General features: G+C 31.7%; 1 protein-coding gene across 4 annotated transcripts in view; it reads left to right on the forward strand.

Annotated features, from left to right (window-relative positions):
* The window catches only part of LOC122271244 (cuticle collagen 2-like), a 120,150-nt gene continuing 106,859 nt past the window's right edge, over nucleotides 1-13,291 (forward strand). The window contains exons 1-3 of one of the 4 annotated variants that reach the window (XM_043051833.2): nucleotides 1-656; nucleotides 2,779-2,834; nucleotides 6,294-6,507. In XM_043051833.2, coding sequence (XP_042907767.1) covers nucleotides 149-656; nucleotides 2,779-2,834; nucleotides 6,294-6,416 — 687 coding nt within the window. In that variant the 5' untranslated portion in view covers nucleotides 1-148 and the 3' untranslated portion in view covers nucleotides 6,417-6,507. Of the gene's footprint in view, nucleotides 657-2,778; nucleotides 2,835-6,293; nucleotides 6,508-13,291 lie in introns of those variants that run through there. The other 3 variants (XM_071187081.1, XM_071187080.1, XM_071187079.1) reach the window with 3 other exon arrangements.

Here is a 13,291-nt window from a genome sequence, read left to right on the forward strand (position 1 = left end):
GTCTAGAAGGTTACTGATAACGTATTGTTTCGACAGCGCGTGTTGCTAATAATTTATAGATGTATCAGATACGTTGCAGGAAGTATACACACGGCATCGAGCTATTGCTATAAAAAGCATACTTTTGCATGTTTCCCTCAGCTTCGACATGAAGTGTTTCTTATTCACCGTTTTATTGATCACAGTGGTAATCCTTGTAACAGTACAAGGTCAAGGTGGTAGTCCTGGTTCTCCTGGAACACCAGGTAGTCCAGGCTGCCCTGGTGGTCCAGGAGGTGCCGGTACTCCAGGAGGCACTGGTGGCTTAGGAAGCACTGGTGGTTCAGGAGGCCCTGGTGGCCAGGGAGGAGCTGGTTTTCGTTCTGGTAGTTCAGATTGCCCTGGTGGACCAGGAGGGGCCGGTGGTCCAGGAGGCCCGGGTGGTCCAAGAGGAGGTGGTGGTCCAGGAGGCCGAGGTGGAAGTGGAGGCCCTGGTTCTCCACCTGGTAGTCCTGGTACTCCTGGATCAGCAGGTAGTCCAGGTGGCCCTGTTGGTCCAGGAGGCGCCGAAGGTTCAGTAGGAGGTGCTGCTCCAGGAGGCGCTGGTGGATTGATCATGCTACCCTTGTATCCAGAGTGTGCCACTTATGGTAAAATAATGCACGATATGTTTAAAGGTAAGTTATTTTAAATGAGTGTTAAAACTATTTTTGCACTGTTTATATTGGAACACTTCTAAAGTTTCAGTAAATAAAATAAGAAATAGCTTATTATGTAGCAGCTACTGATTTTTATGTAATATGGTTGGTAGAATGCAAAATACAGATCTCATCATTGTGTAGAAGCCACTCTCAATCATGTCATGTAAAACTGGCTAATTGTTTTTAGAATGTAAAATATAGATATATACTTATGTAACGGTTGCATTTAATGTAAGGATTTATGTAATGTAAAATTAGTTCATTGCTGATGGAATACAAAACGTGAAATACATCACAATGTAAAATGGTTTAGTTGTTTGATCAATCTTAATTTTTATTTGAGCTGTTTGGTCCTGACTAATTTTTTAAATATAATTTAAATTTATGTAATAAAATAAAACAATAATAGATTCGATTCTGAAATAATATAAGATATTTTTTGAACATTATTGTATATTTCCAACTTAAGTTTGGCAACTATTCTCTAAATGTCAAGAGCAGTGTTTCGAGCTCACGGCGTAGCTTATTTCCACACATTCCAGTCTGATTCAAGTTCAATGTTATGTACAATGCGCAAAATAAAAGCTGGACCACCCTGAATAACTTTTGATCTATTGAAGGTATCTTCACGTTCTAGGACTCAATGGCAGAAGGAGTGACCTAATTAGTGCAGACGATGTTTTGAGTTGCGAAATCAGGCACAAAACAGTACTTTCTCTAAGTAAACATAGTTATTTTTCTTTCTCGATGAATGTGGATTTCCGAACCCCAAAATATAGGGGCTAGGCTGGGATATATGGTTAATTTTGTCGGGAGAGTGGTTGAAAGTTTGGATCTCGAGATCTTTTTAAGTAAATAGAAAACACTTTGCCCACAAATATAAAATTAATTTAACCATAGACAATCCCACCCAAAAATTGAATATCGGTAAGACTTTTCTATTTTTTATTGCTTTATTGGATAGCAATGGAAAAAAAATGGATTGTAAATTATGCAACTTTTGGCAATTAAATAAATTTAAATTCTACAACTTTTATTTTAAAGAATGTATTTTTACATGACAAATTAGAAATTTTGAGCACAATTGGTCAAATAGTTCCTGAGAAATCAAATTATAAAAATACGACTGTTTCAGAATAAGATTTCTGATAAACTATTTGACCGATTTTGCTCAAATTTTGTTTTGTCCCTTAAAATTACATTTTTTTAAAAATGATGTAATAAACTACTAATCTTGCAGTTTAGTATATTATATTTAAACAAGCGAATTTTATAAGTTAGTGAGAAAATTTTTCAATTCACTTAACAAATTTCTCGAGATATTGTGAAATACGCAAAAAGTAAAATTAACATCAAGGGGTCCAAGCTTTGGACAGCTCTCCTGGTCAAGCTATTGGGACTATATTTCGTAGATTCCGGACAGCCCCTATTTTTGGGGGGTCGGAAATCGAATTCGTCGAGAAAAAAGTTATGTTTATTCAGTGAAAGTACGTTTTGGTGCCTAATTTTGTAACTTAAAATAGCTTTTTTTATTCGGCATATTTGAGCTCACCCCTTTGAACCATTAAGAGTAAATTCTAGAACGTGAAGATTCGATCATTAGATCAAAATTTAATCAGGGGGCTGGTGTTTGTTTGTTTTGCGCTGTAGTGGGATAATGAAAAACATGCGTTTATACATTTCATGACCTGCTACATTAGACTTCCTAATTCATTCTCTCTGGACTGGGTAAATAACTATGGAGAATAGAGCATCTTGTTGCTATTTTACCTTCCACAATAGGGATTCACCAGGCATTAATAATGCTTTTTTTTCGCTTAATATTAGTTAGAGAGAATGTGTATGTTTCTTTGACTATTTTGACAAAAAATTTTAAGTTGTATAACTTAAAATTTTTACATTTAAGAGAAAATAATAAAATAAATAATCTTTCTCTTAAAATTTTTGCATTTTAAGAGAAAATATTAAAACATCTTATATTTATTTTAAAATATTTATGTTATTTTTAGTAAGTCTTAAATGATATATTACATTTAAAGTACAGTAGCATGGATGCATGCTATAATCGTATGCAATAAATGTATATTTTATTTTTCAGAAATGTGGAATGATAACAGAATTGGTCCAGAGCAGTGTCAATCAGGAAATCAAACAGTGAGTTATAGTTATTCAATAAACATAATTACATTAATGAACGTAATAAATAAATCTAAGCATAATAAATAAATCTAAGCAGTTCTTATTTTAACGTTTTCTATAAAAACTCAACTCTTATCCATTTTTACTTAAGTGTTAACATTTGGTAGAATTTTTAAAAGCAAAAATACTTTAATAATTGAAACTTAAAAAGGGTTGTATTTTTTTCTTAAATTTATGCCTTGCAATTTTAGTTGACGCTAAAGAGACTGAGAAAAAAAAGCGTTTTTGAAACTACCAGAATACGGTAAAATTTACCGCGATACTTTGTCTATAAGAATACCAAAAAGCTCGGAAGGTTTTATCGCAGCGTTTCGATAATGATTTTTGTAAAATTAACAACAAAATATGATTTCATAATGTATTATATATAATTCGGTAAATGTTGCAAAATATGATTATTTTATATCATGATACCTCAAAGTGTGGCAAAATAAAAAAATAAAAACATTAGATTAAATTTACTTTTTGGTTTTGAATATTATGCGAACTGTGTAGTAATAAGAACTGTAATTTTAAAAACCAGAATTTTCGGTAAATCAAACCAAACGAGCGGAAAAATGACCAAATGAATGGTTTAAGGTACTTAAAAAGGGTTACCGTATAATTTCGTTTTATTAACTAGAATTATGGTTTTTATTGCTGCTACACTGTATTACTGCTACACTTGTGTTACTGCTACACTGTAGAAATCAGTTATTCTACAGATAATCCTGCTAATGTGCACATTTACTAGGATGATTTCTTAAAATACCGTAACAAAGCAGTGACAAATTGCATGTGTTACTGCTACTGTGTAGAAATTATTTATTCTACAAATTATCTTGCTAATGTGCAAATTAACCAGAGTGATTTCTTAAAGTCCCAAAAAACCGTTTCTTTTCTTAAATTACCTAAGTAATCAGCATGTTAGTACCTATTGGTATTTTGATAGATTTATGATGGTGCAAAATCTGAATATAAGGAATTCATTAAATTTTTTTTTCATTATAAAAGACTGAGGCAACTCTTTGTATGTATTACTTTAACCCTTTCAATACGGCGAAAAATCAGACCGAGTGCACCCCATTTCCGGGATCAGTTATTTCTTTATCAAGCGATTATTAGATAAAATAGCTTTTATGCCTAAAGAGTTTAAGGTCTTGGAGACGCATAAACGTCCCCATAACAGTGCGCCATCAACAGCAATGGTTTCACAAGCTTCATACGATCCACAGTAAACCCAAATCATCTGAGACCCGGGACAGGGTATGAACCGGCCTGAATTCTAGAGTCAATAGCTCGTTTTTATGGACATGTCACTTAACATTTTGATGTATATTTTAGACAACGTTTTATTTATTAACACTTTCATGTACATTTGCGTTAACATTTTTATTAACATATTTATTTATAAACCACTAATGTAGACTCAGCTCTCGCTGCTTTCCTCTAATCTTTAATGAGGACTCAAGAGTTTTCAGTTTCAGAAGAGTCANTTTTGAATATTTTTCTTAAATTTATGTCTTACAATTTTACTTTACAGAAATAGTACACTGAGAAAAAATGCGTGGTTGAAACTTCCATAACACGGTAAATTTTCCGTGCCTTTTGCTCTATGGGAATACCTAAAAGTTCGGCAGTTTTTACCGTAGTTTCGATAATGATTTTGGCAAATTAACCATAAAACATGATTTCATAATGTATAATATATAATTCGGTAAATGTTGCAAAATATGATTATTTTATATCATGATACCTCAAAGCGTGGCAAAATAAAAAAATAAAAACATTAGGTTAAATTTACTTTTTAGTTTTGTATATTATACGAACTGTGTAGTAATAAGAACTATAATTTTAAAAACCAGAATTTTCGGTAAATCAAACCAAGCGAGCGGAAAAATTACCAAATGAATGGTTTAAATACCGTATATTTTGGGTTTATTAACTAGAATTATGGTTTTTATTCATTAGAAATGTCCTTACCATACAGTAAGGTAATTTTTTCAGACATTATTTCCCCTTTTTTTGTAGTATTAATAATGTAACCAAACTGCTTGTGTTACTGCTACACTGTACAAATCAGTTATTCTACAGATAATCTTGCTGATGTACAGATGTGCTAGGATGATTTCTTAAAATACCGTAACAAAGCAGTAACAAATTGCTTGTGCTACTGCTACTGTGTAGAAATGATTTATTCCACAAATTATCTTGCTAATGTGCAAATCAACTAGAGTGATTTCATAAAGTCCCACAAAATCGTAAAAATGTAACACATTTGACGTTATTTATTTTCTAAACTAGAATGATTTTGTGGAATGATATACAATATACAAAAAGTTGTTTCAATCTCAAGTGAAAAATTTAGCACGAAATCTCTCTATTAATCCAGTTTTTGAAGGTTTATAGAACATTTAACAGAGTTGTTTTATGAAATTAGTGAATAGAATATGATTCATTAAAGTTGAATTAATAAAGAAAACAAAGTATTTTTCAAATATTTATTTTTTGTAACACATTTTTCTAAAACAGAATAACCACGAACGGTCCTGTAACGCTTTTGCGATTTGTTTGCGTGTGATGTCCATTCAAAACATTTCATCATCAATTAAAAACTATGGATATTAAAAATTTCACTTAAATTTGGCTTTCTGCTTTCAAATAAATCAAGTTCAATAATTGTTTCAAAATGTATTGCCTTGCTTTCAAACTGTATTTCTCAGTATAATAAATAGTGCAAATTAGTACTTTAATTATAATATGCCAGTATTTATTCTTCACTAAGACTTAGATTGTAGTTGATTGCATTAATTGTATTAAACGAGTATTGTAGTTGTATTAAACGAGGAAATAATAAGTTATTAAGTTCATCCACTCTAGCCGCATAGCTTGTCCCATGTAGTGGTGCAAATGTCTACAAAAACAACCTTTTTTTATAAAACTTATTATTCAATAATCAGTTTTGTAATTCCAAATATAAACGAGAATGCAGGTAAACGTCCAAATTATTCTTAAGAAAACACTTTATGAGTTAAAAAAATATATTAAATAAGGTATTTTCATAAATTAGTGAAAAATGGCCGAATAGTCCCCTTTCCTCTATCAGGCTAATTCTAATGCGTAGAAACTTTTATTATTCGAAAAGCAGCTTTGCAAAAATGTCATTAAAAAAGATTTTACATTTTGTAATTTTTTAAACAGAAACGATAGTAAGTTTAATCATGAAATCAAATATAATTAATTAAAACAATTTTTTTAACTCTTCTCTGACGTCGCTTTCTACATATATCACATAACAGAATTAAAAATTCAATTTATTTTACAATTTTTAAAATTAAGCTTTAAAGTTATTTTTTCTTTTCGAATAGTAGAATAAAGGTACTTTTTTGTCATGTTCCTTAATTTTTTTTATGTATTTATTTATTTATTTTTTAGATATGCATGTCTGAAGATGCGAAAAAGGTTCGCTGTGCAGTAACTGAGCCAATGCCACAAGAATGTGTGGATAAGATTATGGAGTTTGTACAAGGAAATTCATGTAACGGAGCCGAAGTTTGATGAAATCGAAATTTAAATTGTCAATATAACTGTTGCCACCTTTTATGATGAAACATGAAATGTCGGTGAAATAAATATATTCAATTATAAAGTTCTGCATTTTTTAATACAAAATTTGTTTCAATAACACACTTTTAATGTTTAAAACTTCAAAAACAATTAATTAATTTAATGCTTCTGATACGTAGTTGAATTTCTTACTGAAAAGTTAGAATTCCGATTAAAAAAATTTTCATAATTATATCGTTTCTTTCTAAGGAAAATTCTTTCTAATTGAATTGGTTAAAATAAGGGATGGATCAGATTATAAACAGTCATTTATACAACTGAGTAGTTAAATATATTCTTTTCGCTTATTAAAAATAATTTTGTCTTAAAATAAAACGCCTATTTGATTTAATTCGGATACAAAACCACGAATATTTTGTGTGAAAAAATATATTTAATTTCATCGTTACTTTAAATGGTACAATAAAATTCCATATATCTAAGAATTCAAACAGGCTAAAACTATCACAAGTTAATATATTAGTTATGACAAAAGAATAACTTAAATATAATGCTAAACAAAACACTTTTAATTTAATTGTACCCTAATCATTTCATCAGCTGTCAAAATATTACACAATGAATAGTGCAAAAATTTCAGAAAATTGAGCAACCTTGTTTAAACCGACCACAGTGCTGACGTAAAATGGTAAATGGACCATTGGTTATAGTGCACCTTGCTGTCGAGCTAACCGTGTGAGGTTTTTGCGATTATCCTCTCCATGTAGCGCAAAGACAGGTTTACTCCATTACAAAGTTCTCCACGAAGGCCAGTTTTTCACAGTGCTTGATGTGGGAGTTACTTTGTCGTCGCACGCGGTTAGGGGCACTTTTCTATTATGACCTGTCTAGGAGCACAAGAAGGAACAGTTCATAGTAGGGTTGCGCCGTAAGCATCGTATGACGATACCTCTGGGCAAGGATTCTAATGAAATTTTAATTTTAATTTTACCATGGAATCATATCTTTGCATACGATCTGTGTATGTTGTTAAAATACTACGTTATTCATTAGTTTTGATTTTTCATCTGTAATATAAAATGTGTTTGTGATTCTCTCTCTTATAACTCTTTGTTCTAGTGTTCTGAAATTCGGACAGAGGTGTAAAGGATTAATTATAATTCATGATCCGAACAATTGTTCAAAAATTTCAATTGATCATTTGGTACAGACGTTTAAAAGATGATATTTTCCCATATCAATTAGCCTTTATAAATAAAATTGCAGACGATTTTGTTTATAAATAATTTTAAAGATAACATCGGGATTGTTTGCTAGCTTATAGCTTTCATAGATAGTTTTTATTATTTAAAAAAAAATAGCTTATTGCACTTTCTTTAATGTTTAGTTGTTTTTTATTCTTTATGTCTCAATTATTAGCTATAACGTGCTAGTATAAGTGGACTACCTCTCCAAATGAGTATTCCTGAAATAATCTGAAACAACGTGTTTATTTTTTTCTTACTGTTTCAAACGTATTACTGTAAAACAAAATTATTTTGCATTAATAGTAATTAAAATAAAATAAATTAGTCACTGAAACACAAAATTGATGGAGAAATAATTTTTTTCGTTTAGAAGAAAAGAAAAAATTTGTAATACATTTTTTGACGCCAATGGTGCTTATTTGATTTTGATAATGAGTACTAGCTGAAATTAAAGAACAAGCCATAGACTAAAATGCAAAATTAATTGAGAAATTCAATTTATTCCTCTAAGAGAAAGATAAAAAATCGTTGTGTTATTACTGACTATGATGCTTAATTAAAAAATATGAAGGCAATATTGGTATCATGATTATTGCTGCAGTTTTATTATAGATACCGCTGAAGGGAGTTTTTCATGGCCCTACGAATAAGTACAGGAAAAACCCCACCAGTTTGTGGTCCATTTTGGTGATTGTGAGTCTTCATCGTTCAATAACATTTTTATTTGAACCGACCGGACTGTAACGGTAGTAGTACTTTGTCAGGGAACTGGCCTTGCATCAGAAAGGTTCTGGGTTCGAATCCCAGGAATGGCATGGATGTTTTTTCATTCTCCATACTACCTGTCCTTCCTGTGGGTGCAACGTTGGCCTACCTAATATAGTGCCATTGTAAGAGTGGCCAACAAATCTGCCCTGTAAATGTCTGTATTGAAGAAATGTTAACACAGGTGTAAATTGGAAATTAGTAAAATTACAAAAAAATTATTTTAGGTTTTTCTTTATCTAATAACACAAAGCAACCGAGAAGGACAAATAATAATAATAAATAAATAAATAAAAATGAAATTACTTTAGCTGTATTAATTGTGTTTGTATATGTCTTTTAGTTTTGTACATGATTTTGTAATGCTGTTCTACATTAAATTAATGATAATCTATTTTTTTCTCAACCGCTGCTAAGAACGGGCATCCAGCTAGTAATGTAATAAGATCAAATTTTTCTCATAGGCAATAATATTTCGAACTCATTATTTAGATAGCATGTATTATTCTATTACTGTTTCAAACTCACGCGAAATTTATTCAGGGGAAAACCTGATCAATAACTTCTAAATTTCTAAAATAAGATTAGAATTGAACTTACGAGGAAGTCGCAAGTAAGAAGTTTTTATTTGTCTCTTCAACACGTGTATCCAACTATTATCCAACTATTATCATTTGCTTATACTCTTAATCTTACTGCTTCCTCTTACGCAAAAGAAGAAGAAAATTTTCTACAGCGCGTGTCTAGAAGGTTACTGATAACGTGTTGTTTCGACAGCGCGTGTTGCTAATAATTTATAGATGTATCAGATACGCTGCAGGAAGTATACACACGGAATCGAACGACTGTTATAAAAAGCGTACTTTTGCATGTTTCCTTCTGCTTCGACATGAAGTGTTTCATATTTACCGTTTTATTCATCACAGTGGTAATCCTTGTAACAGTACAAGGTCAAGGTGGTAGTCCTGGTTCTCCTGGAGCACCAGGTACTTCAGGTTGCCCTGCTGGCCCAGGAGGGGCCGGTAGTCCAGGAGGCGCTGGTGGCCCAGGAGGTACTGGTGGTCCAGGAGGCACTGGGGGCCAGGGAGGAACTGGTTTTCGTAATTGCCCAGGTGGACCAGGAGGGGCCGGCGGACCAGGAGGTGCAGGTGGTCCAAGAGGAGGTGGTGGTACAGGAGGCCAAGGTGGAGGAGGAGGCCCTGGTTATCCACCTGGTAGTCCTGGTACTCCTGGACCACCAGGTAGTCCAGGAGGCGCCGGAGGTCCAATAGGAGCTGCTGCTCCAGGAGGCACTGGTGGAATGATTATGCTACCCTTGTATCCAGAGTGTGATACTTATGGTAAATTAATGCACGATATGTTTGAAGGTAAGTTATTTTAAATACGTGTTAAAATGATTTTTGTACTGTCTAAGATTGGAACAATTTTAAAGTTTCAGTAAATAAAATAAGAAATAGCTTATTAGGTAGCAGCTGCTGATTTTTATGTAATATGGTTGGTAGAATGCAAAATATAGATCTCATCATTGTGTAGAAGCCACTGTTAATCATTTAATGTAAAACTGGTTAATTGTTTTCAGAATGTAAAATATAGAATTGTACCTATGTAACGGTTGCATTTAATGTAAAAGATTTTGTAATGTAAAATTAGTTAATTGTTGGCGGAATACAAAACGTAAAATACATCACGATGTAAAATGGTTTAGTTGTTTGAGCCACCTTAATTTTTATTTTAGCTATTTGGTTCTGACTAATTTTTTAAATATAATTTAAATTTATGTATTGAAATAAAGCAATAATAGATTTGATTCTGAAATAATATCAGATATTTTTTGAGCATTATTGTATGTTTCCAACTAAAGTTTGGCAACTATTCTGGAAATAGTAATGTCAAGGACAGTGGTTCGAGCTCACGGAGTAGTTTATTTTCCACCCATTCCTGACTCATTCAAGTTATATGTTATGTACAATGCGCAAAATGAAATCTGGACCACCCTGAATAGCTTTTGGTCTAATGAAGGTATTTTCTCGTTCTAGGACTCAATGGTTAGAGGGGTGACCTAATTAGTGCAGACGATGTTTTGAGTTACGAAATCAGCCACGAAATTATACTTTCTCTAAATAAACATAGTTATTTTTTTTCTCGATGAATGGGTACTTGCGACCCCCAAAATATAGGGGCTGGGCTAGGCCTCAAGCTGGGATATATGGTTAGTTTGGTTAGGAGAGTGGTCGAAAGTTTGGGCCCCTTACTGTAAATTTTCCTTTTTTGATTTCGCCATATTTCGAAAACATTTTAAGAAAATTGAAAACATTTTGCACACAAATATAAATTATACAAATACAAATATTAATTTTAACAATGATAAATTCACGCAAAAAATGAATTTTAGTAAGCCTTTATTAATTTTTATTGTTTTATTAAATAGCAGTGGACAAAAAATTGGATTGTAAATTATGCAACTTTTGACATTATTTTAAAGAATGTATTTTTACTTGAGAAATTAGAAATTTTGAGCGCAATTAGTCATATTTTTCCTGAGAAATCAAATTCTAAAAATACGACTTTTACAAAATAGGATTTCTGATAAACTATTTGACCGATTTCGCTCAAATTTTGTTTCGTCCTTTAAAATTACATTTTTTATAATGCTGTAGTAAACTACATATCTTACAGTTTGATATATTATATTGAAATAAACGAATTTTATAAATTTGTGCAAAAATTTTCCATTCGAGAGATTGTGAAATACGCAAAAAGTAAAATTAACATAAAGGGTTCCAAACTTTGGACAGCTCTTTTGGTCAAGCTATTGGGACCCTAGTTCTGAGATTACGGTTAGCCCTTACATTTTATGAGTTTGAAATCGTCGGGAAAAAAATACTTACTCAGAGGAAATACGTTTTTGTGTTTAATTTCGTAACTATAAATATCGTTAATTATTCAGTATATTTGAGGTTACCCCTTTGAACCATTGAAATTAAATTCTAGAACGTGAAGATTCGATCATTAGATCAAAAGTTAATCAGGGTGGCTCGTATTTTTGTCTTGCGCTCTATAGTGGGGTAATGTGAAACATGTGTTTAAACATTTCATGACCTGTTACATTAGGCATCCTAATTCTCCCTGGACTGGGAAAACAACTATGGTGGTTGGAGCATCTTGCTACGATTTTACCTTCCTCAGTAGTGATTCACCAGGCATTAATAATGCTTTTTTTCGCTCGAATATTAGTTAGAGAGAATGTGTATGTTTGTTTGACCATTTTGACAAAAAATTTTAAGTTATATATTATTAAGAGAAAATAATAAACCATCTTATATTTATTTTGATATATTTATATAATTTTTGGTAAGTCTTAAATGATATATTACATTTAAAATACATTAGCATGAATGCATTCTATAATCGTATGCTATAAAAGTTTTTTTTTTCTTCAGAAATGCGGAGCGATAACAGAATTGGTCCAGAACAATGTCAATCAGGAAATCATACAGTGAGTTATAGTTATTCAATAAACATAATTACATTAATGAACGTAATAAATAAAACTAAACAACATTGATTTCGTTATAAAATCTGAAACACTAACAAACTTACATATGATTTAAGTTTTCATTCTAATGTTAGCTATAAAAACTCAACTTTTAACCATTTTAGTTCAAGTGTTACCATTTGGAATAATTTTTAAAACGCAAAAACATTTGAATAATTGAAAAAGCATAAAAATGTTTGGATATTTTTCTTAAATCAATGTCTTACAATTTTAGTTGCGGAAAAAGTATATTGAGAAAACTACCAGAACACGGTAAAATTTGCCGTGTTTCTTGATCTATGGGAATACCAAAAATTTCAGTAGTTTTTACCGTAGCGTTTCGATAATGATTTTGGTAAAATTAACCATAAAATATGATATCGTAATATGCGATATATAATTCGGTAAATGTGGTAAAATGTGGTCATTTTATCATGATACCTCAGAGTATGGCAAAATAAATCTAAAAACATTAGGTTAAATTTTCTTTTTAGTCTTGTATATTAAATTAACTGTGTAGTAATAAGAACTATAATTTTAAAAACAGAATTTCCGGTAAACCGTGACCAAACGAGCGGAAAAATTACCAAATGAATGGTTTAAATACCGTATATTTTGGTTTTATTAACAAGAATTATGGTTTTTATTCACTAGAAATGTCCTTACCATACAGTAGGGTAATTTTTTCAGACATTATTTCCCCTTTTTTTTGTAGTATTAATAATGTAACCAAACTGCTTTTGTTACTGCTACACTGTACAAATCAGTTATTCTACAGATAATCTTGCTGATGTGCAGATTTACTACGATGATTTCTTAAAATACCGTAACAAAGCAGTAACAAATTGCTTGTGTTAATGCTACTGTGTAGAAATTATTTATTCTACAAATTCATTATAAAAGACTGAGGCAACTCTTTGTATGCATTACTTTAACCCTTTCAATACGGCGAAAAATCAGACCGAGTGCGCCCCATTTCCGGGATCAGTTATTTCTTTATCAAGCGATTATTAGATAAAATAGCTTTTATGCCTAAAGAGTTTAAGGTCTTGGAGACGCATAAACGTCCCCATAACAGTGCGCCATCAACAGCAATGGTTTCACAAGCTCCATACGATCCACAGTAAACCCAAATCATCTGAGACCCGGGACAGGGTATGAACCGGCCTGAATTCTAGAGTCAATAGCTCGTTTTTATTGACATGTCACTTAACATTTTGATGTATATTTTAGACAACGTTTTATTTATTAACACTTTCATGTACATTTGCGTTAACATTTTTATTAACATACTAGCTGACCCGGCAAACGTTGTTTTG

Source organism: Parasteatoda tepidariorum, chromosome 10 (genome assembly GCF_043381705.1).
Source record: "Parasteatoda tepidariorum isolate YZ-2023 chromosome 10, CAS_Ptep_4.0, whole genome shotgun sequence".
NCBI classification, from domain to species: domain Eukaryota; kingdom Metazoa; phylum Arthropoda; class Arachnida; order Araneae; family Theridiidae; genus Parasteatoda; species Parasteatoda tepidariorum.